At 34.6% G+C, this 26,186-nt stretch overlaps 1 protein-coding gene across 6 annotated transcripts; it reads left to right on the forward strand.

The window, feature by feature from the left end:
• The first annotated feature begins 1,554 nt into the window (after positions 1 to 1,554).
• Positions 1,555 to 14,215, forward strand: LOC122412329 (vitellogenin receptor-like). Of its 6 annotated transcripts, none has more exons than XM_043421795.1 (5): positions 1,555 to 1,744; positions 2,022 to 2,105; positions 10,507 to 10,591; positions 10,797 to 11,030; positions 12,006 to 14,215. In XM_043421795.1, the coding sequence occupies exons 2-5, from the start codon at positions 2,061 to 2,063 to the stop codon at positions 13,541 to 13,543; spliced, it is 1,902 nt and encodes a 633-aa protein (XP_043277730.1). In that variant the 5' UTR covers positions 1,555 to 1,744; positions 2,022 to 2,060; the 3' UTR covers positions 13,544 to 14,215. The 6 variants fall into 6 exon arrangements, with proteins under 6 accessions (XP_043277730.1, XP_043277732.1, XP_043277731.1 ...); XM_043421797.1 differs by lacking the exon at positions 1,555 to 1,744 and adding an exon at positions 1,752 to 1,846 and having other exon boundaries at positions 2,022 to 4,122; XM_043421796.1 differs by lacking the exon at positions 1,555 to 1,744 and adding an exon at positions 1,752 to 1,846 and having other exon boundaries at positions 2,022 to 2,758.
• Positions 14,216 to 26,186: the final 11,971 nt, after the last annotated feature.

Here is a 26,186-nt window from a genome sequence, read left to right on the forward strand (position 1 = left end):
TTTCGTGGATTTTTGAAATTCCCTTTTTTAAATTTTTTAAGTGGCTTTAATTGTACATTTTTAATCCAGTAACCTCGAGACTTTTCAAAACTGATGGTAAATATATCTTCTAAAACATATCCAAAATTCAAATTAAAAAAAATTTTTTTCAAAATTTTTTCAAGAAATTTAAAAAATCCACGAAAATTCTGAAAAAATTCATGAGCATTCGGAAAAATACACACATTTGATTCGTAAAAAAAAAACAATAGGTCACCGCAAAATTATTGAATAATTAATTGTTTAAACAATTTGTTATTAACTTTTGGGCAATATTATTATTGATAATTGTTGTTCATAGCTTTCCAAATGTTTTTGAATTTTTACAGATTTTTATTGCATCACGAAGTACGGAAATTTCAATCAGATATAATTTTTGGTCGAGCTATCCATCCAGTTATACCTCAAGTATAAGCGACTACACTTATTGTTATATTCTTTGTAATGGTTTCGAGTAAACTTGTAGATTCACTGAAAATGCATGCTTCAATCTCACATTTTTTCGAAATTTTCACAAATCACTAGAATTAAACGAGAAGAAAAAGAAGAAGTTACAAAGGCTATAGAATGATAAGCATCGCCAAACGGCCTTAGAAAGGTATTATCCTATGAGGGAATATTGGTACTAATGTGATATTATGATCCTGCAAGTTTCAAACTTCTATCAACTTGGGTTTTTGAGTAAATCGAGAAAATCAAAAAAATTGAAAAAATTTTTTTTTCTCAATAACAGCTGAATCGATTTCAATAAGAATTGGACACGTAAGAGAGGCTATAATAGAAGCTATACTCTAAAAAAAAAATAGCCAACAATCTTCATAAGAACTATTAGAAAACGGCTATTTTTTCCAAAATTGTTCTTTTTCTTTGTGATAGCTTTCTGGAACAATTTTGAAACTATCTTTTTTAAATGTCTTTTCCGATGTAGCGTTGTCCCTGAAATTTGCAAATTCATCGGAAAGCTACGCCATATTGAAAAACAATGAAAACCCATTTTGAACATTAAAAATCAGTGTAGTTCAATTTTTGAACTACACTGATTCAACCATTGTTTAACCATTGAAAATTTAAATGAAGCTTAATGATGAAGAAACGAAAATTGATGAACTGAATTTTCGCTTTTTCATCGAAATTCTTTTTTATATAGAAACGTTCGATCAGATAGCAATTGAATTTCTTTCAACTATCCAATATTGTGGAAAGATCGTTTATTGAAAGAAAAACATGAGAATTATTTAAATATTGTAGCATGTTTCTAAATTGGTTTGAAATAAGTTATTGTTTCGATCCATTTTCAATATTTTTAGAATCAATCGACCTTGAAGTTGTTCTACTCTTCAGACAAAAAATTACGTGGAAATATTTCGATTCTTTATTTCTGTAGAAGGTTCTAGAAAAATCTGGAAACCTTGTGAGATTTTTAAATAAGATTGAAAACGTTTGAAGTAAGTCAAGGAAAATAGATTTTTTCCTCTTAACGATAAGACCAAAATTGTAATTAGTCAATCAATTGTACTTCAAATCTTTTTATCATTTTTCAGAAAAATTAGCAGCGGGATTACTCATGGTAAATGGAAAAAGCTGAGAATAAAAGTAGCATACATTTGTCGACGTTCGTCGCTGCACATTTTTTTATTAATCCTTTATCATCATAATTAAATGAGCGGGCACGTTTTTTCCTTCCCGTCGTCGTTTTAGTGAAAAGGTATACAATTATGATAAACCTGCAATTAATGTTATTAATCTTGTGCCATCCCGTGGAAGTTCTGCGCCGTAGTAATATTTTTTGCTTCGCTACTATTCAATGGTAACTTCATTATTTTATATGTCAAGTCATCGCCCGAAACATTGTTCTTTCGTATTCTTTTTTTTGTCTCAAAAGTTTACTTATATCACATCAGTTTTTCTGCTACGGAGTTTTCATCTTTCCTGTTGGAACGCGCCTTGTTTTTTTTGTAGCGTTTAAATATTTCCTTTTTCAGATTTATTTTGCAACACAATTTTCTTCTCCTCCCACGAAAATGACATCGACGGAGTTAGTTAAGATCGAACAGACCCTTTTGGATGTATGTATGAGTCGAATTGGCTGTGATCGCAGCGCCAATAATTTATTCGTCAGCAATGAATTTGCCGAAGTTTTGTACAGCTTGAAATCTGGAAGTACCGAGGTTCACTTGATAGCAAAAGGAAAAGCGCAAGCCAAGAAATGTATCAGGGAAATAGATTATAAAACTTCTTTAGATTTTATGCCGATCGTTCAATAAGATTGAATCATCGGTTTTGTTACTGTAGCGAACATCGTAAATATTGCCAAATTCGACAGCGCTAATAAAGTAGTTTTACTTTTATAAAAATCAGAAATTCTATCAGTCTCGCTGTCTTAGATGCATGACAAAATTGTTTGGATCAGCCGTAATTCGGGTGTTTTAAAATGGCTGATATTGAACGATGAATTCTTTGAGATTCAAAGTTACTTGCTCCCGATCAACGAATCGTCGGAGTTATGCAATCTCGCTGCAGTTACAAACAACACTAGAACCCAGTTGCGGGATCAGCTCTGCATCGTACTCCAAACTAAACAGAGTTACGCATGCACTGGTTAGCCTACTGTCAATCTTTCAATATGATGAATAGATTAAGATAAATATACTGCAACAATTGTTAAAAATATCAGATTTAAAACATGGAAGGGAAGCACCTTAGAACACGAGGAACAGAGGTTTGTGCAGTTTTTAAGGTTGATAAGCGGTTTACTTATACCTGTTTTGAAAGGTCTTTCTAAATTTATTTTTAGAGTTACGATTCAATAAACTATTCGAAAGGTAGAATTATTTATAATGGATTTAATGATGTAATCAAGCTTTGTTGAATTGAATGTGAGTATAACTATAACTTACAACTAAAATACCATAAATGCAAATCTTCATAAGTTCAATTAGTTTGGCTAATTTTTTAGCCTTTATGGAACTGATAAAATGATAATCTTCTTATTCTTCTTTCGTTTCTTGAAACCGTTATAGTCGTCAATCAACTTTTCGCGACTATTTTACTCGTTAACTTGTGTGTCCTGAGATTGGAGATCGTGCAGGCTTCGCTGTTTCAAATAGTGCAGTTTTTTCAACCAATCGGGACTCATTGATGTTTCATAATAACTACATGTTAAAATTAGAATCGAAAACCCTTAACGTCTGTGTGAAGTTGATCCTTAGTGAATGAGTGTATCATTTTTACGGCCGTTTATTGCCAGTTATGAGGATTATTAACTCCAAGTTAGCATTTAAACACTGTTTTTCTAGTGCAAACTTTTCAATACGTAATTTAGACATTTTTCTCTGCCATTTTGAATTTTGCAAATCGCTAATAACGAATTTATAATCAGCGACCATAAAAACCCTTGTATGAATCTTATCATATACAAATTCCAACGAACAAGATAGTTGTGTCTGGATAAAAGGGAAATATACGGCCTTGAACCGATATATTGGACCCCGCTATCTTGAATTTCATAATCGTTAATTAGATCATTAGTTTCCTGTTTTCCATATGTACATGATCGACATCTCCGTACACGTGTATGATTTTTCAGATATACAAAGAAATCAATTTCTTACAATTAGAGCGTTACTTTTATATCTTTGTGAAACCAAGATCTTTATGTGTTCTCAACTTATCTAAGTTTGGGTACCTATATTACACATAGTTCAATTTTTTTGCTTACAAAAAAGATAAGATAAGTTTGCATCCACTTCAGTTGAATAAATTCAAATTTAAGTTGTCAACAAAGTAAATTATCGATCGGCCTTCTCTTCTCCTCTTACCTCGTTTTGCCAAGAATTTGGCCGCATATTGACGAGCGCGCTGTGCGAGACACACACTTGTCAGTTTCGATCGAGTTTTGAATTCTTCTGATTATCATCATCGTTTTTATTCTCCGCTCCGTTCGTCACTTTTCCGGTGGAGTAGAAGGAAATATAAGAAGAATTTTTAATGAATCAATAATCAGTTCTACGCTAAGCTCCGTAAGATCAAGCTGTATCTGTGCGCTGAGATATTTTTTTAATCGAAAAATCATAATCATTTTCGGTAAGTCCGTTTATTCCATTAATTATTAGACTGAAATAATTATTTTATTGTTTTCTCCCCCACTTTTATCGAATATTTTTTTTTAATTTAAATTTTGATTTACATTTCTCCTTGTATTCGCAATCATCCTCCACTACAATGGAGAGAAAATCCCTGTCCAAATTACTATGAAATCATTCTACATTGCAACATCTTTTTCATTTTTATGAAAACACTCAGTAATTATTTAAAGAGCTCGAACTTAATTAGAATTGACAGTAACACGAAAAAAAGTATATTGTGGCATAGATAAATAATGAGTACAGTTTATATGGAACTGCGAAATTTCCAATTTAGTATAGTACGGATACATCCCTATGACGGCTTTTTCTTATTTTTCTCATTTGAGTTTGGATCTGGAAGTCGGTCAAGATTCAGTCTGCATAAAGTATTGAAAGGTGCAAATAAAATAATATTTAAAAATTTCAAACCATAACGTAATTTTATTTCGTATTTTTAGAGTATTAAACATTTTATTTGTATAAATACCAATACATTTTGTAGGGAATCTCTTCTGTTGAGTATTTCCAGCACATGGACCATGTAATTTGCGTATGTTGCCCAAAATGATGTTTTTCTCTGAAGGAAAAATCTTTTAGAAAAAGGTGTGAAGCAACAAGAACGAATAATCACATACATTTTCACGACACTTGGACACTTGAGTTCGTTTCAACCGTTGAATCTTCGATCAATGAATGTTAGGTTATTTGAACGATAGTAGTATACAAACAAAGCTAAGTGTTCGGATTTTTATGATACACCATGCACACTCTAAATTTTATTATTTATCATTAAAAAAATTGTTCTTCGGAGTGACTAGTTTTTGACGGAGCGATATCACGGCTCACAACAATTTAATTTAGCCCATAAGTAAAATGGAATACGTGACTAGACTGAGTATTTATTACATACTTATCGAGGAAAAACACCTGTTACCGAGTAAACACGTGGTTGATGACGGAATAGAAAAAATAGCGTTCGAAATCGCAAATACGGTTATCGATCGCGTATCCGAGTAAATGAGGGTTCGACACGCTGACAAGTTTTCGGGAGTCGGTTTTTCTTTATAGATATAGGTGAATAAACTTTTAGTATACTAGTTCGATGTCAAAAATATTTGATGCATACACGTGTCTCAAGTTCAATGACATACCGTATCTACGGAACAACCATGTTGGAAACTCGCTTTTTAATATGTCAAAAACGTTTTTTTCTTTCCATATTTATTCAGGTCGCGTATTTCGTTTTGAGAGATTCTTTGAACAACACAATTCACTTAATTAATTGACGAAAATCGGCCTGCTTCGAGCAGTGAGAAGTATATGCGATAAAAATATCTCAACAAACACATCATCCAATAAACTAGATCGTGCTAGAAATCACAATGAAGAATACGAAGTAATTACCCTCGAAAAAGCAATTCATTATGAAAAGTTATAAAAAACTGTCTGGAATGAATTTGATAAATCAAGTTGAACCTGTAAAATCACGAAAATGAATGGTTCTAAAACTTTCTCTAATAAATGCAGAAGTTGACAAGCACCTGGGGTCACCATTAAAAAAAATATTAACGGAAAATTGAAATGAAAAAATTGAATCCGAATTCGGTTAATCTTCATCATGTATTCGAGGGAGAGATTTTTTTTCAATTTTTACTATTCTATTTTTTTGGTTACAATTTGGTTTTGCGATATTTTGTGGTTGTAATTTTTTGTGTCCATATTTTTCTTATTATAACTTTTTTTTGTTCGTGATCCGATGTGCTTAGCAATTTCTGCATTCCTTTGACAACAATTTCTTTTTTGAATTGAAAGTCTTAAGACCGTTGATTCCCGTTTATTCGATTACCGGTTCGATTCAATTCATCAATTTTCATTAAAGATAATTTCTCATAACTTTTTATAACAATGGCTTCTCTGAGAGGATTTTCGAGGGAAAGGATCTAGCTACTCCTTATTCATCATTGTGATTTATGACACGATCTGGTTTTTTCGGATGGCATGTCCGTTGAGAGATTTTTATAGCAATGTTTCGTTACAGGGGCTTAGTTATTTAGAAGGAAAAATTTAATTACGAGGTTTCGTTTTTCATTGTATTAATAACATAGAGCACGAACAGTTTTGCTAAAGTGTATGATGGTTGATTTTTTGGATAGTTTTTGTAAAAATCATTTTTTCTTGGAAAGTCTTTCTGCTGGCCCCCTTCGATTTTAATGAAATTTAAATATGTTATTCTACATCAAAATCGTCCAATCTTAATGGTTTGTTTTTTATTTAAAGGCATTTTGAGACTAGTTATACTTAAAAGATTCCATTCAAAATTTATTTAAACAATCGATTTGACCTACTTGAGCAAGGAAAATTGGAAAAAATCGAAATTTTCCGTTGAAAATTCTACTACTTCATCAATTTTTTATTTTTTCTAACTTTTTGCGGAATTCATACGAATCACATCCATAGTTTAAAAGAATTCACTTATTTATTTTTTTCCGCGAAAAATTACAGATTGGGTAACTTTTACGAATAACAATTTTTTTTATTAGTTAATAATAAATGAACCACAAGATAAATTTTGAAAATATGTTTTTTTTATATTTTTCACAAAAATTTTGTAAATACTGACGTATTTTCATAGTTATCGCATCTCCCCATTTACTTAACGGTGTTATTCTAGAAATCACCTCTGTTCAGTCAATGACTCGCTCCCAAAATTATGTTAGATTTGAAATGCGACGCAGAAACAGTGATAAAACTACGATCGCGAAATATATGCACCACAGTCGGGTATTTTTCTTTTACAGGAAAAAGTCACTTATAATTCGAGACTATTTTAAAAAAAACAAAGTTGCAAGTATTAATCGAAATGAAAATAAATCCTTTGAACGTTATTAGAATGCTTCTTGCAACTTTTGAAGTTATGCGTTTGCCGGATTCGACAGTAAATAACGATGAAATACAGTTGAAAGAAAACTTCGAAAATATTTTGTTGAGTGCAATGAACGAATACAGTGGTTTCGAAACGGTAGAAGAAAATGCTTTGCATTTTGAAGAACCATTTAAGGATCAGGAAATGGAAATTGTTGAAAATAAAGAATGGGCAGACGCCCCGCATGAACCAGAACTTCCGCCTGAATAATACACTCGTGATAACGAAGACTTATCTTACAAGTACAAATTATATAAGGGCCGTTGAGTATTGGCGCAGCGGGAAGAAAGGAAATTTAGGTTTGGGAAATGTTCAACAAAAATTCAAGAAAGTGCAATTTATACGACAGTTGCGGCGATGGGCCCACAATTTGAACAAGAGGGGGACATACAAAGAAAAAGTAGCACGAATTTGTGGTTACACTTTGGAAAATTTCAAAGCTGCTGTGGATGTTGGTTTAATAGTGCACGATTCCGATTTTAAAAAATGGGCCTTACATGCCCAAAAAGAAATAGGGTATACTGATTGTCGTTTCAAAGCATCTCGTACGTGGATAAATTCATTCAAAGCAGCTCATCGTATCGTATCGAGAAAAATTAATAAATTCATTACATCCAAAACAATTGAAGATGGAAAAGTCCTGAAACAACAAATTCAAAAATTTGTCTATGACGTAAAGCAAAATATTAGAACGTACGAATAATCAAATACATTTAACGCAGATTAGAGTGGCTTCCAAGTAGAAATGCATTCCGGAAGAACTTTAGCAATCGAAGGAGAAAAGCAAGTACAATGTCTTGTACAATCAGTCTCTTCTACGACCCATAGTTACACTATTCAGCTGACTGTATATCAGCTGACGGCAAGCTGCTATCTCCTCTGTTTTTAGTTTTAAAAGAACCAACTGGCAAGATTGGTCCATTAGTGGAGAAAACATTTTTCAGACCCGATAATGTGTACATAGAAGTATCCAAGTCTGGGAAGCTTACTTCAGATATAAATTACATCCACTGTTTTTGTGTAGACATTTTTTCGAATGAAAAAATAATACGTTTTTCTATTTTCAGATCATTTTAAAATTTGGTTAGAGCATGTATTTTTCCCGAAAGTTGGCCCAAAATCTTTATTCCTGATTGACTCTTGGACTGGACACTGTCCCCAAGCTGTACTTGATGTGAAACCTTCAAATAGATATGTCAAAGTAATGATTATACCTGAAGGAACTACCGGAAAAATCCAACCCCTCAAGGTTTTTGGATTCCGAATATAGAAAAATGTTGTTAGACGTTTTTCTGATAATTTTCTTTTGATGAATTATCCTATTGATTTGCATTTAAGAAACAATATCATAAAGCTGCAATTACTCGTTCATAACCAACTGTCTTCACCACGTTATATCGATCTTTTCAAATATTCTTCGTACAAAAGTGGTTACATAGAAGAAAAACCAGCGAATTTTGAAAAGCCTGTAGACTTTCCATTTGGAGATTCCTGCAATTCACACTGTGAAGTTCCAGGATGTGAAAATGTTGCTATTGTTCGCTGTTCCTGGTGTAAAAAGTCGTTATGTTTTAAAGACTTTTTCAATGACTATCATTACTGCAGTACTTACAACGGCTAATAGAGCATACGATTATATATATTCGCTTCTATTTATTCCTATAGTAATTAATTTGTTAAACTGTTGACATATTATCAATAAAAGATACAAGCATATTGTACGCTCTCTTTTTTTTACTTGACTACGCAGTTTTTCTATGCGTCATCCCAAAACTTGATCTTATCTACCGAGACGAATGTGTGTAAGCGCTTATCATATATAGAGTTGATGAAATATTTCTTTCTCCTTTTCCCTTATACTTAGTGACAAGTCCTTCATATCCATTGGTCCTTGTGACAATTTCATCTTGTGAGAAATTTCATTATTTTACGAATACAAATCGAAAGTTTTCGGCCACTTTTTGAGCGAGTCAGAAAAGCTTAATCGCGCTCGTTGTCTCCTGGATACACCTTTCGTGCGTGCCTGGTGTTGTTTACCAAACCTGGAGAGCAAACGCGTGCACGATCGAATTCGATATCATTAAACGACACAGCTCGCAAAAGGGTACAGATATTGCACGCTTTTGTCGATATCGACTTCCATCTGCACGTAATCACCTTCCAGATTGGTGCGAAACGTGGTATTATGCAATTTTTTGAAGTAAGACAAAGATAACTCGTACCACTTTCGTTTTCCGTCCACATTTATTAACACGCACCACTAATTTTTTAATCCATTGGTGACATTAACAGTTATTGCATCTCGCGGAGCGAAAATATAATCGGTGCATTCTTATTGTTTAAATTTTCAATCATCTGTCATAAATACGTTTTGAAATTGGACAGGGTTATTTTCAACCGATTCTGAGAAGAAAAGCCGCAGTTCGTTTTGTTTTTGGCAGAAAAGGGGTGATTATTACAGAACTCTGAACTCGTCTGAACGAAATATGTGCTTTCCTTTTAGTTTTTGCTCTTGTACTTACGAAACTGAACAGTGCCTTACGTGGGTGGGGATCAAATGTTGGAATGACTAAAATTTCGAACAGCTAAAATCTCGAGCTTATAAATTTCGAATGATAATATGGAGACAGATAGATTCGACTAGAGCTTTGAATGCCGAAAATAAATAAAGCAGAAACTGCAAGATTCAAAGCACGTTTACATCGAAAATAGAATGTAACGAATCGCCCATAGGACGATGACTAAAATATCGATTTTTCGAAAATTCGACTATTAATCTTTCGATTCATAAATTACTATAGTCAGCGATACTGTGAAAATTCACAATTTTGAAAATATAATAACGAAAGACCAAATATAACTGAGGTTGAAATACTGAAACACCAAAAAGTCGAACAGTCAAAATAGCGAAACGTTAGATCGATCAAAATAAAGAAATGCAGTGGAGCTCCGAATACACGCGTCTCATTCACTCACTTACTCAGACCGGTGATCTCCAATTTTAAACATCGCCATTTTGACTTTCGCCTTTTCAAGCTATCGCTATTCTGCACATCTAGGTTTTATAGGTTCGAAAAATTCACTTTCGATTTTTTGCTACTCTATATTCTGGTCTGTCTGTAAAACAATTACTCTCCATTTTGAATTCGAAAATATTAACTTTCAACATTCAGATGGTCTGTTAAAATTGCATTCGAAATGAAAACTATTGAAATATATATTTTCGGGTAAATACGAATTCAAAGAAGGAATTTTTTATTAAACACGCAATCTGCGGAATAGTCGATCGGGAATAAGAATTTCAAATTACTTATTTTTCTCCAAACTGTAATCACAACATTACATATTTCGAAATATCGACCGTTCTACCTTTTTATTTTAATGTAATGATTTTACATTCTCGGGATGTGGATTTTCTAGATGTTTCTTAGACAACGCACATTTGTAAGATGGTTGTGTACGCTAGTCATCGCTAGTCACGCTGGATTTGGAAAATACATGCGAGGTGAGAAACGTGAAATTTTCAAGTCAATTGTGGCTCAAAAAACATCTATTGCGATATACCTTATAGTACTGAGTAAATCTTGTAGTTTCGAAAATATCTAAGATGCTAATAGTTATTGAGACACCCTGTATAACGAAGATGACTTTTTTCCAAAAATATTTTCATGGCTTTTCGTATTGACTGTGCATGGCATTCAACATTCCAGCTCCTAGAAACAAAGATGGAATACTGGTATACACAACAGGATCGGAAATTAGAAAAATCAATTTGAGGAGTAAAAGGAACGAGGCGTTCGTAAGAAATTCGAAGTATCGGCCGGTTGGAATTGCAACGTCGGCGGATTCGAACGTAATTTATTGGTCAAATATAAACTCGAACGAGAAGGCAATAATGCGGAGTACGCTTGATGGACGATGCACCGATGTAATTTTAAACACGGGTAAATATTTTTTTATTTACGATTAATCGAAGTCGCGAACAGTTTTGCAGGATCTTAAGCTTTGCATATGGTGATGACGCTATCAAAATGATGACTCAACCTCGGAAAAAAACTCTTACACATCAACAGTTTAATTAGTTACTGTATAAAATTCATTATTGCGCTCGAATTCGAATGGTTGTTGAAATTTTATGTTTCCGTTTACATCGGTGGTTTGCGCAGGCATATATTCTGGAATGACAAAAACATTCATACTGCACGGAGGAAATAGATTCGTTTTGTATATAGTGAGAAATATGTTATTTTTCAAAAATTTTAAAAGTGTTTAGGCTGCACCGTGTAATGTTAAAAGAATCTTATTTCCGTTTACAATAAATCAGTAGGCGGTTGTACCTTTGATGACATAACTGATGTAGAAAACGAGTAATATCACCAGAGTCAATACAACGATCGTTGGTGTTTGGATAAATATTTGGGAAGGCATTTTTTTAAAATCACGTCTTATTGCTAACATGCCGAATTCCGTACACAGCGAGAGAATACAACAAAACAAGTTTGCGGAATTATTAGAAGTACAAATATAGGCCATAATATTTTAAACATATTAAATACATATCTTTTATAACGACGCGACGCAATCCTTCAATACTTTTTCAAGTGGCTCCAAAACTGGCCAAGTTTTTTCTTTTGGGTGAAGATGTTGGATGGTCACTCAGACAATTTATTTCACTTTAATCTCGCGAGAAAGGAAAACGTAAATTGTAAAAAATTGTATGAAATTTACAATACTTTTACTATACGGTGGTGCATGAATTTTACAAACTGGGTATATGAAATGAAAACTAATACACTTGTGGGGTAAATTTAAAACAGTATTATAATTTCCAATAACCGGTGTGAAATTTACTATACATGATGATATTTATTATTTAAAACAAGTTTAAGCATTTTCCGAACCAGTCATGTCTTCACCAGGTCTCTCAGCACCCGAAATATTGGCAGTCGACTGGGTGACAGGAAACGTATATTTTGTCGATACTTTTAAAAAGGAAATTGGCGTCTGTACAGAGAATGGTGCAAGCTGCACGATATTATTCAATTCGTCGATTCTGGATCGACCAGAGGCTTTGCTTCTTCATCCGATAGAGAGTGAGATGTTTTGGATCGATAATGGAAAAATTCCTGCTTTATGGAGAGCTGGGATGGACGGAAAAGGAGCTAAAATTCTAATGACGGAACATTTCGGTCATCTAAAAGATCTTGCAATGTATTATCCGACAAAACAGTTGTACTGGATCGACTCTAAGCAGAAGGGCATATTCACAATGAGTCTCGCTCGAAAGCCAAATATAAAGTTTTTAGTTAGAGTGGAGGATGCAAAGCTTCGTTCGTTAGCGGTATTGAAGGACAAATTGTATTGGAGCGAGCGGAGCACTAATAGAATCATGTCGTATGATTTTCATGAACACACTCATAAAATCATCGTGATGAACGCGTCGAAATTGATTTACGATATGGATATTCATCACCCTTCGTTAAAACCTCGAATGTCGAATCCTTGCATGGGAAACCACTGCGAGGAACTCTGTCTGCTTGCCCTTCATCGTAAATATACTTGTGCTTGCAAACTTGGCAAAGAGTTAAACTCGGATTTGCACACCTGTAGGAGTGTTAACGTAAGCTCGTTACATCTCGTGATTAGTGCGAGTGACAAAATTTTATTCTATCACGGAAAAGCTCTTGACCGAGTTCAGGTACAGGAACTCCCCACTTCGGTACGTATCAGTCGAATCAGTTACGATCGTAGATCTAAACATTTGATAGTTGACGATCGATTCACCATTGCTCTGTACAGCTTTGATCCCGTAAATCGTGAGATTCGAAAGATAGCTGCACCGGTCTACAGCGAGCATTTGGGTGGCATTGATACCAATTTTAGAACCAATACGATTTCATGGACCGTTGCTAATGTTCGTCGCATCGACCAAATAAATCTCAACACTGGTGCAAAAACGAACCACACTTTCGAAGATGTACCATTGAACATTTTAAGTGTTCCTAAATACGTGAAAAAATTGGTCGTTTTCAAGTCGAACACTGAGAAATTGCGTATTGATTGGTTGATTCTCAGTAAGCCGCAGAAAGCAATAACCATCATTTCCGACTTGGTTGGTCCTAAAATATCTTTAGCTTACGACAAAGATTCTGAGAGAGTGTACTTCGCGGATGAGGGGGCTGGGAATATCGAGTCTTTCGTGATCGATCGCAATTGCTCCAACTCCCATACTCATTGCTATTTTAACAGACAGCGCGTATGTTCAAATATCGGAAAACCTGTCAGTCTGGCTATTTGGAATAGAAAACTCGTTTGGACTTCTCGTCGATCAAATATTCTACAATGGGTTGACCTAAATGATGAATATCGATATGTTCAAAGTACGATTCTTCCAATACAGAATAATACCGTTGAAATACTGGACATTATTGCAGCTAATATCAGAATCCCAAAATAATTATCAGCAACCATCAGTCATGGGTCAATCGCGTCCAATGTTCGGTGGATTTCGATGATTAATATCGTGCAGTTTACCGTGTGATGATCGTTCCGCCGGATAATATTGTTATCATAAAGGATATGAACATGCTGGCATCTAAACACTCGAATCGATCATGGTCCCGCTACATACTATAACCATATGAAAGTTACCTTTTTTCTTCGAATGCATATTCTACTTGTTCCTATGATAGGAGCGAATACTTTTTTCAATTTTTTATTTGCTTGTTCTTTGAGGGAATTGATAATAAAATTAAACGCATAGTTTGAGAAAATGAATACATTGAAGAGCTGGTTGGAACCACTTTGGAGAAAATATGCTTGTGGAAAAATCTTTTATATTTTGGTCGACGTTACTATTTGTTATTGTAAAATTAATAATTATGAAAAATTTGAAAAAAAAACTCTTGTAGATACCTGGTCAATTGTGCAAGGAAGTACACCATGCCAAATTTCAAAATGATCGGTTTCGTAGATTTCGATTGACACTGTTCATTGGTTCACAATTTTTTTTCGAAGTGCCTATGCTACCATCGAGTTAGTTATTGATATTCGAGTTTTAAAAATTCAGAAAATCTTGTTTATCTACTGTATTATGATGTCACAATCAATAAAATAAATTTGTATTATCCGTAGCATCTGAAAAAGTTGTTAAATTTTTTTTCACCGAATTGACGTTACCCTGTTCTTAAGCTAATTACTATCCTATAAATGAAAAACGAATATTTTCATCGCTTACGAAATTCAATGAGCTATAACGATATTGTTAACGCAGTTCATAAATTAATTGCATTTTATTCGAGTCGAATTGAAAAACAAAGTTAAATTTCGTCAAATTTTATTTCGTTAAAAGATTGAGCAAATTTTCGTCAAAGCAATATTCGAATTGACTGGAACGTAGTCAAAATATTTTGTGTTATGCCAAGTATACCATTGACAGGTCATTTGACGGTAATATCGATCGTTCTGATTGGAATCTACTGTTGGAAAAATATTTCGAAATGGTAACAACAAAGGGCTTCCGGAGCCACGGACCATTCCAATAATTGATAATGCTTTGGAATTCGCGTACAAGACAAAAGGTACGTTTGACTTGTTTTTTTTTTCGTTTTTGAGTTTTCAAAAAATAATGTTCGCCAATATACTGCGGAGCTTGAATATCAGTCGTCTCTTTATTCGTAGACACTTTGGACAGAATCACGGGATTATGAGGCACGACATTCTCTAAGTAGCGTATTAAAAAAATGCTTTATAAAATAAAAAATTGAAATTGTAGACGAAAATTTCAAAATTGAAAAAAAAAGAAACAGAAACAAATGGAAATTTCAAGGACTACATTGCTCTCAAAAGTGATTGATGATTTCACAAATGAATTATTTGGAATTGAAGAATTCTTGTTCTCCACACAATCGATTATTTTTCGAAGCGAATTTTTTTTCAATTCAACTATCGTTTTGTGTTAACCGATCAACGATCAATTCAGATAATTCTTGGAAGTGGAAAAGCTTCGTACAAAAATACGATTTATCGCATCTTGGAACTACTGGTCGGTCAAGGATTCGTGAGTCGTTCAGGATCGAAACACACAAAGCTCATCGGAAGTTGGTAATGTCCATCTTGAACAACAAACTTGCACTTGTGCCGATCTTCCAGAGAGAGAAATCGGCCCGAGCGAATTTTCCATTTCATCGTACGTGGCTCATTGCACGATTAACATAATGCTATAGGTTCGTATTCGCCTTCGAACTGGAGCTCAATTTTAATGATACGCATTTGAAAAACGTCACTGAACAAGATTTTTGTGGCATGATTAAACAAAAAATTTCTTTGGATCAACGATGTTTTTGTGTCAGTCAAAAACAAAGTAGATTTTAGCCGACAAATCTAGTTCCCAAATCAACCAAATTTTTGTTTTTAGTCACTTGATGCGAGTCATTCTGCTCGCAGTGATTTGTAGATCCAACAAAATTTTGATTTAAACAGAAAACTTCTCTCTCGATCAAAACGAAAAATCAATGAACCAAATCATGGTGGTCGGTATTTCGACCTGAAAAAATCAATAAAAAAAAGGTTTTTTCTCTACTGTTGCAGGCAATTCAAGACTCGAACCGATCGTAGTCACGCAACATACCATATAACCATATGAAAATTACTTTTTTTCTTCAAATGCATTCTACTTGTTCCTATGATAGGAGCGAATACTTTTTTTAATTTATTTTCATTTGTTTGTTCTTTGAGAGAATTGATAATAAAATTAAACGCATAGTTTGAGAAAAATGATTATATTGAAGAGTTGAAATCAATTTGGAGACAATATGCTTGTGGAAAAATCTTTCATTTTTTGGTCGACGTTACCAGTATAGTATAAGTAAGACATTTGAAAATTTTTTTATTAAAAATATTCCCTGTCTCGTCAAAAGAAATATCGAAAAAATTGGAATAAAAAGTTTTTAATCAAATTATGGCTAATTATTTTAACATTTGAAATATTGCAATGAATTATAAATTTGAATATTAACATTAAGTCGTTAAATTAGCAAAATCAGTTTTTTAAAAATTGTTTTATTATACATCAAAGATGTTTTAAGTATCTATACACACACACAAACACGCGCGCACATATTTTATTTCGAACTTAAATTATACTTTGTTGTAATTGAAGTGAAAACTCTCCGTGATTATCAATTTAGTCTTTTTATCAATCTAGACCAAAAAAAATGATTTCCCCAGTTTCGCTTTGCCAATCGAAATTTTATCATCAAGCACTTACTCAACTAACAAATAGTCTGTTATGCGGCTGTAAATATAGCGATTCTCTAACGTATTACGAAATCCATCATCACCCCATAAATTTCTTCTCCAATCTCCACCGACTTCTCCAAATTTTGACGATTCAGAGCAGACTTCAAAAAGTTACTTTGTAAAACTTAGCTCAACGAGCTCGTTTAGTTGTTGAAACAACTGATGCCCAATATTTTTCAACGAACGACACGAACAACTAATATTTTTTAGTACGTTGAGCAAATTCTGTACTCTCTCTCTCTCTGACTCTGTAAAACCGTGTTGACCAATCAAACTGCGGTTGTGGAAAATTACTCGGTGTCAATTTGAAGTCAAAATAGTTATCAGGAAATTGTGCACCGTTTCCACTGCAATCTAAAAAATCGGATTGAAATTTAAACACCACAAAAATCAATTGACTGTAGAATTTTTATTGAAATTTCGTCTTCATTTCTATTATACTTATTCAAATGAACGAGTTTATAGGTCTTGTGGTTCATATTCTGATTGAGGATGATATTAAAAAGTTAATGATTCATTAAAAATGATGAGAATGAGAAAAATTTTTTATTACCTTTATTTCTTTCATAAGGCTTGTGATTCAACGCTAATCACTCCGCCCCCCGCTACTCACACACACGCATGCACGCACATACACACATCTATTCAGAGGTGTTTTGGACCCACTGAACTATTACACGTGTTCAACGATTCCGCACGCACTCATCAAAGTTCGTATTCTGAACTATTTCTATCGTATTCGTACACGGAGAGACTTTTATACGAATATTTCGGATGAATTTGCTAGAGAATTTTGCTATGTTTTACAGCAGTGCTGTTCTATATCGCCATTCTATTACATTTCACCAAAGTCCATAGTAATTTTGATGCCGAAAGCAGGTGTTTCAAATTTTACTATGTACGACAGGCAAAATTTAGGTCTGCGACATTCTTACATCGAACGATGTATCGATATCGGAATGTCACTCGTGTCGAGGAAAAGTTGGTAGAATTGTTGGACACGTTGACATAGTAGGTAAAAATAACTCACACAGGTTCCAATTGAATGGTAATCACCTCCGCTCCTCCCACATTCATCCAAAAGATACGGACTTAACGATTTCACGTGTTTGACGATCCAATATACTAAAAGACTTTGCATGCACAGTAACAAATTTTCTGTTCCCTTCGATTCACTAGCCCTGTTACCTCAGACATATCTTAATTCAATGACATTTTGCAACTTCTTTTCCAAATTAAATTTCATGATACTACGAGCACCATATACTATTGGGTGATAATACGAAGAACGAACTTGATACTCTGAGCTACATTTTGTCAAGTTTTCGGTTGGAGAAGTGGAGCCGGTTAGAAAACTGTGGATATCGAAATAATTTGACAACGTGGTATTGATAATTCGAACCTTTTAGATATGTATCTTGTGGAACTGACAATTGTGATATGGATTTGTGCGTTAGTCAATATTGGACTCGGGAAATATACTCGAGGTAAGAAATGTGAAATGTTCGGATCATTTACGGCGTAAAAGAACATCTACCGAGTTATAAAACGATAATGATTTTTTTTCCAAAAATTTTTTCATGGCTGTTCGGATTGATTGTGCGTACGACATGGGATCAAAGCTTCAGCTCCTAAAAACAAAAATGGAACACTGGTATACACAATGGGATCAGAAATTCGAAAAGTCGATTTGAGAAGCGGGGAAAATAAAGCATTCGTAAAAAAATCAACGTATCGGCCAGTTGGTGTAGCAGTATCGGCAGATTCGAAGATCTATTGGTCAAATATAAACTCTGACGCGAAGGCTATAATGCGAAGTGAGCTTAATGGAAGGTGTACTGAAGTCATTGCGGACATGGGTGAATAATTTTTCATTCACGGTTAATCGACGATCGAGAAGTTTCGAGTGGGGTGGTGTGAGCCGAAAGATTATTACGATTTAGGATATTTCATGTTTCCTTTTGCTTCCTCATAGAGGAAGCTATGTGATGATGAAAATTTTTTTTTCCCAGTTTTCAATGTTAAAATATCAATGTGCTCAAAATGTCCGAAAACATCGAAAAATCATATCTAGAAAAAATGTTCGGGTGTGTGAGAATGTGTGTGTGTGTGTCTGTGTGTGTGTTCTGGCACTGCAAAATTAAAACGTTTATAACTCGAAAACGATTTGAGATACAGGGCTACCGTTTTGCACAGATGTTAATCGATACAGGCTCTTTATTCTCTGATAATTTTGGCAGAATTTGTAAAAAAATGCAAATCCTTGGATGTTTTGAAATTTTCATAAAAAGGGTGTTCTAACTTCCAAAAATTTTAAGATTTATTACTAATTTTTTTTTTTATAAATAGATTATCATAATAGGAAGATTGGTATTGAATTTGGGAAATATCGGTTGAGCGGTTTAAATTTTATGATTTTTTGAATTTTACGAAAATATGAGTTTATCAAAAAATCGTCTAACCGCTTTAATTTTTGGAAATTTTGTAAGATATTGTGTATAAGTCTGTACTTCCTCTATACTTTCCAGCAAAGTTGTCGGAATATTTAATTTCAGTGTAAATAGAAAAACGATGAAAATTGAAAGTTGCAAACTGTTTTTTCTGATGGCTCGTCATTCAGTTTTTTTTTATGGGTTTAAACAAAGAGATAAATTAAAGTTCGTAAAAGAAGATAGAGAAAATACATTATTTCCTTGTATACAAAAAAAATGCTGCAAATTAAAATTTGCAAATTGCTTCCTCAAGATGGTCAAAATGCACGATGCTCAAAGCTTCCTCTATGAGGAAGCCAAAATAAAAATATAGCACCTCATAGAGTAAGCTTTGAGCACCGTGCATCTTGACCATCTTGAGGAAGCAATTTGCAAATTTCAATTTGCAGCATTTTTTACGTTTTTTTCTTCTTATATTGTTTGAATTTTGTTTCTCTTTCTTAGGTTTCATCGCACCCGAGACATTGGCAGTTGATTCGATAACAGGGAATGTATATTTTGCCGATAAGTATAGGAAGCAAATAGGTGTCTGTACAAATGATGGTGCAAATTGCACCGTATTATTGAATTCTGCGGTAATCGATTGGCCAGGAGATTTGGTCCTTGATCCGCAAAATGGCGAGATGTTTTGGAGCAATTATGGAAAAAAACCTTCCATATGGAGAGCCGGAATGAACGGAGAAGGAGTGAAAATTCTGATTGAGAAAGGGCTTGGCTGGCCAAAGGGTCTTGCGATGGATTATTCGAAGAAAATTTTGTACTGGATCGATTCCAAGCTAGAAGGCGTGGGAACCATAGCCGTTGATAAAGAGACACTCATGCCATTTATTTTACGAATGAAGGGCAAACGGCTTCGCTCGATAGCGATATTTGACGGTAAACTGTATTTGAGTGATTTGACTGAAAACAGCATCGTGCGTCATGACTTTTCCAACGGGAATCAGAAAATCATCGTAGAGAACGCGACAGATTTGATCTATGATATGGATATTCATCACCCTTCGTTAAAACCTCGAATGCCGAATCCTTGCATGGAAAACCACTGCGAGGAACTTTGTCTGCTTGCCCTTGATCGTAAATATACTTGTGCTTGCAAACTTGGCAAAGAGTTAAACTCGGATTTGCACACCTGTAGGAGTGTTAGCGTAAGCTCGTTACATCTCGTGATCAGTGCAAGTGACAAAATCTTATTCTATCATGGAAAAGCTCTTGGCCGAGTTCAGGTACAGGAACTCCCCACTTCGGTACGTATCAGCCGAATGAGTTACGATCGTAGATCTAAACATTTGATAGTTGACGATCGATTCACTAACGCTCTGTACAGCTTTGATCCCGTAAATCGTGAGATTCGAGAGATAGCTGCACCGGTCTACAGCGAGCATTTGGGTGGCATTGATACCAATTTTAGAACCAATACGATTTCATGGACCGTTGCTAATGTTCGTCGTATCGACCAAATAAATCTCAACACTGGTGCAAAAACGAACCACACTTTCGAAGATGTACCATTGAACATTTTAAGTGTTCCTAAATACGTGAAAAAATTGATCGTTTTCAAGTCGAACACTGAGAAATTGCGTATTGATTGGTTGGTTCTCAGTGAGCCGCAGAAAGCAATAACCATCATTTCCAACTTGGTTGGTCCTAAAATATCTTTAGCTTACGACAAAGATTCTGAGAGAGTGTACTTCGCGGATGAGGGGGCTGGGAATATCCAGTCTTTCGTGATCGATTGGAATTGCTCCAACTCCCATACTCATTGCTATTTTGACAGACAACGCGTATGTTCAAATATCGGAAAACCTGTCAGTTTGGCTATTTGGAATAGAAAACTCGTTTGGACTTCTCGTCGATCAAATATTCTACAATGGGTTGACCTAAATGATGAATATCGATATGTTCAAAGTACGACTCTTCCAATACAGAATATTACCGTTGCAATATTGGACATTATTGCAGCTAATATCAGAATCCCAAAATAATTGTCAGCAACCATATCAGCCGTGGGTCATTCACGTCCCATGTTCGGTGGATCTCGATGATGAATATCGTGCAATTTACCGTGTGATGATCGTTCCGCCAGATAATATTGTTGTAATAAAGGACATGAACATACTGGCATCTGAACACTCGAATCGATCACGGTCACGCTACATACCATAACCGTATGAAAAATCTTTTTCTTGCTTCCCTATCCAAAAGTACGCACTTTCCGGCTGCATTTCAGACCAGGAAGAGCGATTTCCGTGGCCGGCTGACGACAGTGCGCTCTGCGGGGATTTTCGCGGCTGGTGATACTTACATATACTAACATTTTTAACATCTGTCATATGCTCAGCGGCAATTTATGATGCTTGGCGACAATTCGGCCATAGCGACGAATAACAAAAAATAGAGGCTTCACATTTTAAACCAGGAATAAAATTACCTTTCAAAAATCCAGCAACTATTCAGTCATCTACATCTAAAAGAAGAAAAAACAATTAAAATTCGGACGATCGTAATTACGACGTAAATTCAGCTCTCACGAAAGATCATTTAGTATTTTTCAATTGTACTTTCAACATCACTTTGTGTAATTGTAATAAAGAAAACAAATAAAATCAGAAAAACATGTATAGAATTGATTTTATATTAATATTGTTGATGTTTTTGATGTCCGCTCACACCAGCAAAACCTCGGCTTCGCTTCGGCCTTTATATACACATGCCTGGAAATCCAACTTTCGGGCAATGAATTGTAATATACTATTATATCTTGGTCGATGTTACCAGTATAGTAGTAATGCGACCATGAGGACGGATGATGTGGTCGAGATAACAAAAACGGAGAATCTGCATATACATTCGAGACCGAGGACCGAATACATTGCGAGAAAAAATGGACAAGATACCAAGAATCGAGGAGAATTTCGAAATTGTTTACTGTTTTTAGAAGATTCCGCTTACTGCTACACCGATTGTGATAAGTAATTTGAATCTCTAATGCTCGATAGCCTTTTATTTCGACAGGGAAAAATTAGAGGACACATTTTTATCTTGAATACTCTTGACCGCTATTCCCTTTCACGATGAATTATGAAATTATTTTCAAATTAGCATCACTTAGTTAATAGAATACCATAGATTAACTCGTCACCGGTCGGGATATAAAATGTTTTTTGCTCTGCGATCAAAGCGATGATTACACTGACGTAATTTTCACGTGTCTATTTGGATTTTGCAGATGTTGTTTTTACGATATTCGATGCTCGCATGGACATGTCTGGCCATCGTTCGGAGCGATTCTTTTACGTCAGGTAAGAGCACACAAGATTACTTTGAAAAATCGGTGTCGTCCCAATTTCGAATTGTCATCAATTCGACCTTTAAGACTTTGAAGAGAGAAAATTTTGGGTGAATTTACACATAAAAACTGATTAATAAGTCATGAATCACCAGAAACATTGAATCTCAAAGTGAGCGTCGCCCATTTCGATCTAGATCGATTAAAAAAATAATTTCAAAAAACTAATGTTTTGCGTTACCGTTCATTTAAGAAAATTTATCACCTCCGCCTGAGGATTGTGACGAACAGCTGAATTCATATCAATGCGACAATGGACGATGCATATCGGTCAATGAAACGTGTAACTCGATCGATGATTGCGGAGACAATTCTGACGAAAACGAAAAAGACTGCAATTTCAGTAGGTTTTCATTTAAGGGAACAACGAAAATGAATTTCATCACACTTGACGATGATTACAAAAGAATGGATATTGTGAACTTCTATTTTCCCATTTACAACGTAACCGAGTGCAGAAATGAAAAGCGATTGATCTTTCCAGCTGCAGGATTATGCAAAATGATGCTTAATTGTAGTCATTCTTGCAATAAAACACCGCAAAGAGCGTGGTGTTCGTGTCCTGATGGTTACAAGTTGATAAATACTGACACTTGGGAAGGCAAATTAGATGATGGTGAAACATAAACGTAAACGGGTCTTCTTTTTTCAGCTCCAAATGACAGAGACGTTCTTACTTGTACTGCATATGAATTTTTTCCAGATATAAATGAATGCGAGAGTTCCAGTTTTTGCGACCATGTTTGCACGAATACCGATGGCTCTTTTCGTTATACGTGTCAATTTGGATATTAGCTGCAGGCTGACGGAAGAACATGCAAACCGGAAGGTAAACAAAAATCGACAGATTCAAGGGTAGATGGGTGAATATTCGCTATCCAAGATTACGCGATGATATTTTTGGTAGGCAAAAATGAATACGTACTGGATATATTTGCAAAATTTCGACGCTAGTTACCGTGTAGTTTAGCAGCAAATTAATTATTGAATATCGACTTTTCTCTGACAGTTATCACTCCGGCATATGAAATCCGTACACACATGAAAAGTTATTGAATTTTTTCGTTAGTTATATCCAAGATTTCGCAAAAAAAAAATCGATCGTTATATTTCGTAGATATTCAAGAATACGTGAGTGTTTTAGTTTTTAGACCTTACCATTGAAAATCGGCTGAAATATGAAAAAATATCTGATAAGAGATCATTCGGATTACACGACAAATGGATCAGTATCGTTTGACAATACTGCATTCAATATGCGTTCGCATATGTGACGTCAGTTCGACCTTTTGGTCATATTTTGTCGTTCGTTAGGTTAGCCACGTTTTTTTGTAATTTTTTACAAAACGACGATTTATATCCCGGTAAACTTTTTGAACGTTCATTTTTTCATTTTCCTCCACTGCAATACTACTTTGGGCAGTAAACCGAACATGTACTATATATAGTTGGAAGTGCGCACCGATCAGCTGAGGCTGTATATATGAATATGTGTGTACAGATTTTCGTGTCCATCTATTTCAAAACAAAACAAGCTTCAGCTGATCGAATGCTTACTTGACACTCAATTATGAAAGTCATAATAACGAATTTATTGTCGAGCCTAACGGCATTTTGAATATAGACAGCTGCTCCAACATATGTACAGAAAAATAAAACGACTTTTTGACTATTTTTCATTTTCCTTCCCAAATTACAGAAATTAAAAAAATATGGACTATGGTTTTATACCGACTGAGTTAATTGCTGATAAATACCACGCAAAATTTTCGTGTTATGTTATACAAAATAAAACGATCATTTACTACACTAAATAAATTAAAATAATTGTCAAAAAAGAGAGTGTTAATCAAAGTAACGGTAAAATTTTTTAACAAAACATATAGAATATTGTACGTAATTATATATTTCTTTGGGGTATTAGTTTTTTATGTTTTTCTAGAGAAACTTGTCAAAAAGGTTTTTTTAATTTTTTTTGGTTAGAAAATGTTGCAACTTCAACGTCAAACTGGAGCCACATTCTCACCGTTTGTAGGACTTTAGGGCACACACGAAACAGAAGCACGAATATTGCTCTTAATTTTAGCTTCGCATAACTTTTGGTATTATTATCACAAAGAGAAATGTTTTTATATACAGTTCCGATGCATACTGCACATCGCCAGCACCCAAATCTATGGAAAACATCGATCATTCCTTAAGAGGATGGATCAGTCGGTATATCGCAACTGTGAGTGCGAGAGAGATAGCTGCAAATTTCGAAATCAAAATTCTTTAACACAGTTTGACCGATTAAAAAAAGGCTCTGTCAGTCGATTTTTGCCATCGTTCTGTGTAGGCTGACAGAGCCTTTTTTTAATCGATCGAACTGTGTCTAAAAATTTTGATTTCGAAAATTCCAAGTGAGGTTAGTCGACTGATCCATACTCTTAACATCTTCTACAGATATACAAATAAATCCATCACCATCCGCTTCACGGTTAGTTGTATAATGTAAATAACATTCTCGTGAAATCAAACGAACGATTGCAAAATTTCTTGATCGAGTAATGCATTTAAATTGCAGTGACGATACAAGTGCTGAGACTTCATCTACCCAGCCACATAGTGATTTAAGGCAACAGTAAGAAATTAAAAAGTGGTTTTAAATTGTAAATTCACATAATAACGCAGTGGGTCCGAGTTTTTTTTTTTCAAATTTCGATTTCAAGATTCTGTCGATAATTGACGCGATTCATTCAGCATATTTTTGATGTTGCGGGTCGACGTGCTTTTACTTTATTCAACTAGATTCTCTTGACGTAGACCAAAAAATTATAGGTTACAGAATTACAGTTTTTTTAAATTTCCATTCACAGATTCATTGAAGAAGATGTAACGGATTGCAGTGCAACTATTGACAGTTGCAGTGTCGAAAAGTCGAACGCATGCTTTTTTTTTGCAAAAAAGTCACAATCAAACGCAAAGGACGACAGATATATTGTCGCTCAATCAAGAACAAAAAAGCGTTCCTAGACAAAATTAAGACATATGCAACAGAACTGGGGGATCTAGATTTTTTACGCAGAATTCAGGAAGTTTTGAACTCTAACGAGAGTACATGCTTGCACTATCATAACAATTGTAGCCTTGATTATTTTGCCAAGTATCAGAATAAGATATATCGCCCACCAAACACCGATTGGGCCTCAAAAAGAGATTGCCACAAAATCGCAAGAGAAAGAGTGATTGGCTACGTTGAACAGGAAATAATTCAAAATAAACGGGTCTTATCAATGGCTCATTTGAACAATTGTTATTCAGAATTTCTAACTGAATTATACGAAACTGCAGATCTCGACGCAACAATCTTCAGCACTACTGCTCTTCAAGACCACATAGAAAAGGAACTAAAAAATAAAATTTCCATGGTTAAAATCGCTCAAAAACTTTTTGTTATGTCAGCGGAAATTGATATCGACACAGTTGAGGACGAAGAAATCGAAAAAATTATATTCGAACAAGAAGCTCAAGATTTTGCCTTGAAATATCGAAAAAATATATTAAAAATAAAGAAAAATGCTCTACCGGACTTCATCGATAGTGAAGTATTGGACAGGGGAGAATGCGATATTCCGAAGTGGTTAAATATATTTTGGACTACTGCTTTGAGCGGTGTTTCTAAGAAAACATGCAATCGCGTTGAAAGGTTGTCTTCGTGCTACTCACAGGACTCTATATACAGCATTGCTCGGGGAAATATAAAATCACGCAAACATATTACATTGGGCATTGCTATAAAAAGTCTCACGGGAAGTAGAAAAGTCGTCGATATATTGAGCAGACAAGGTTACTGCATCAGTTACAGCAACATACTGGAATTCGAGACGTCTGCAGCATACTCTTCCACTGCCAATAATCTTCTGTGCCCTTCCAATATTCAACCAACTTCAGTATTATCGTCTGGAGTAGCATGGGATAAT

Source organism: Venturia canescens, chromosome 6 (assembly GCF_019457755.1).
Source record: "Venturia canescens isolate UGA chromosome 6, ASM1945775v1, whole genome shotgun sequence".
Lineage (NCBI taxonomy): Eukaryota > Metazoa > Arthropoda > Insecta > Hymenoptera > Ichneumonidae > Venturia > Venturia canescens.

Bases quoted from the DNA above. Each gene is read 5' to 3' on its own strand.
- LOC122412329 (XM_043421794.1), top strand. The intron at 2,106-10,506 runs GTATGTATGAGT...TGGATTTTCTAG, and splicing joins TCGAACAGACCCTTTTGGAT to ATGTTTCTTAGACAACGCAC. The intron at 10,592-10,796 runs GTGAGAAACGTG...TCAACATTCCAG, and splicing joins ATTTGGAAAATACATGCGAG to CTCCTAGAAACAAAGATGGA.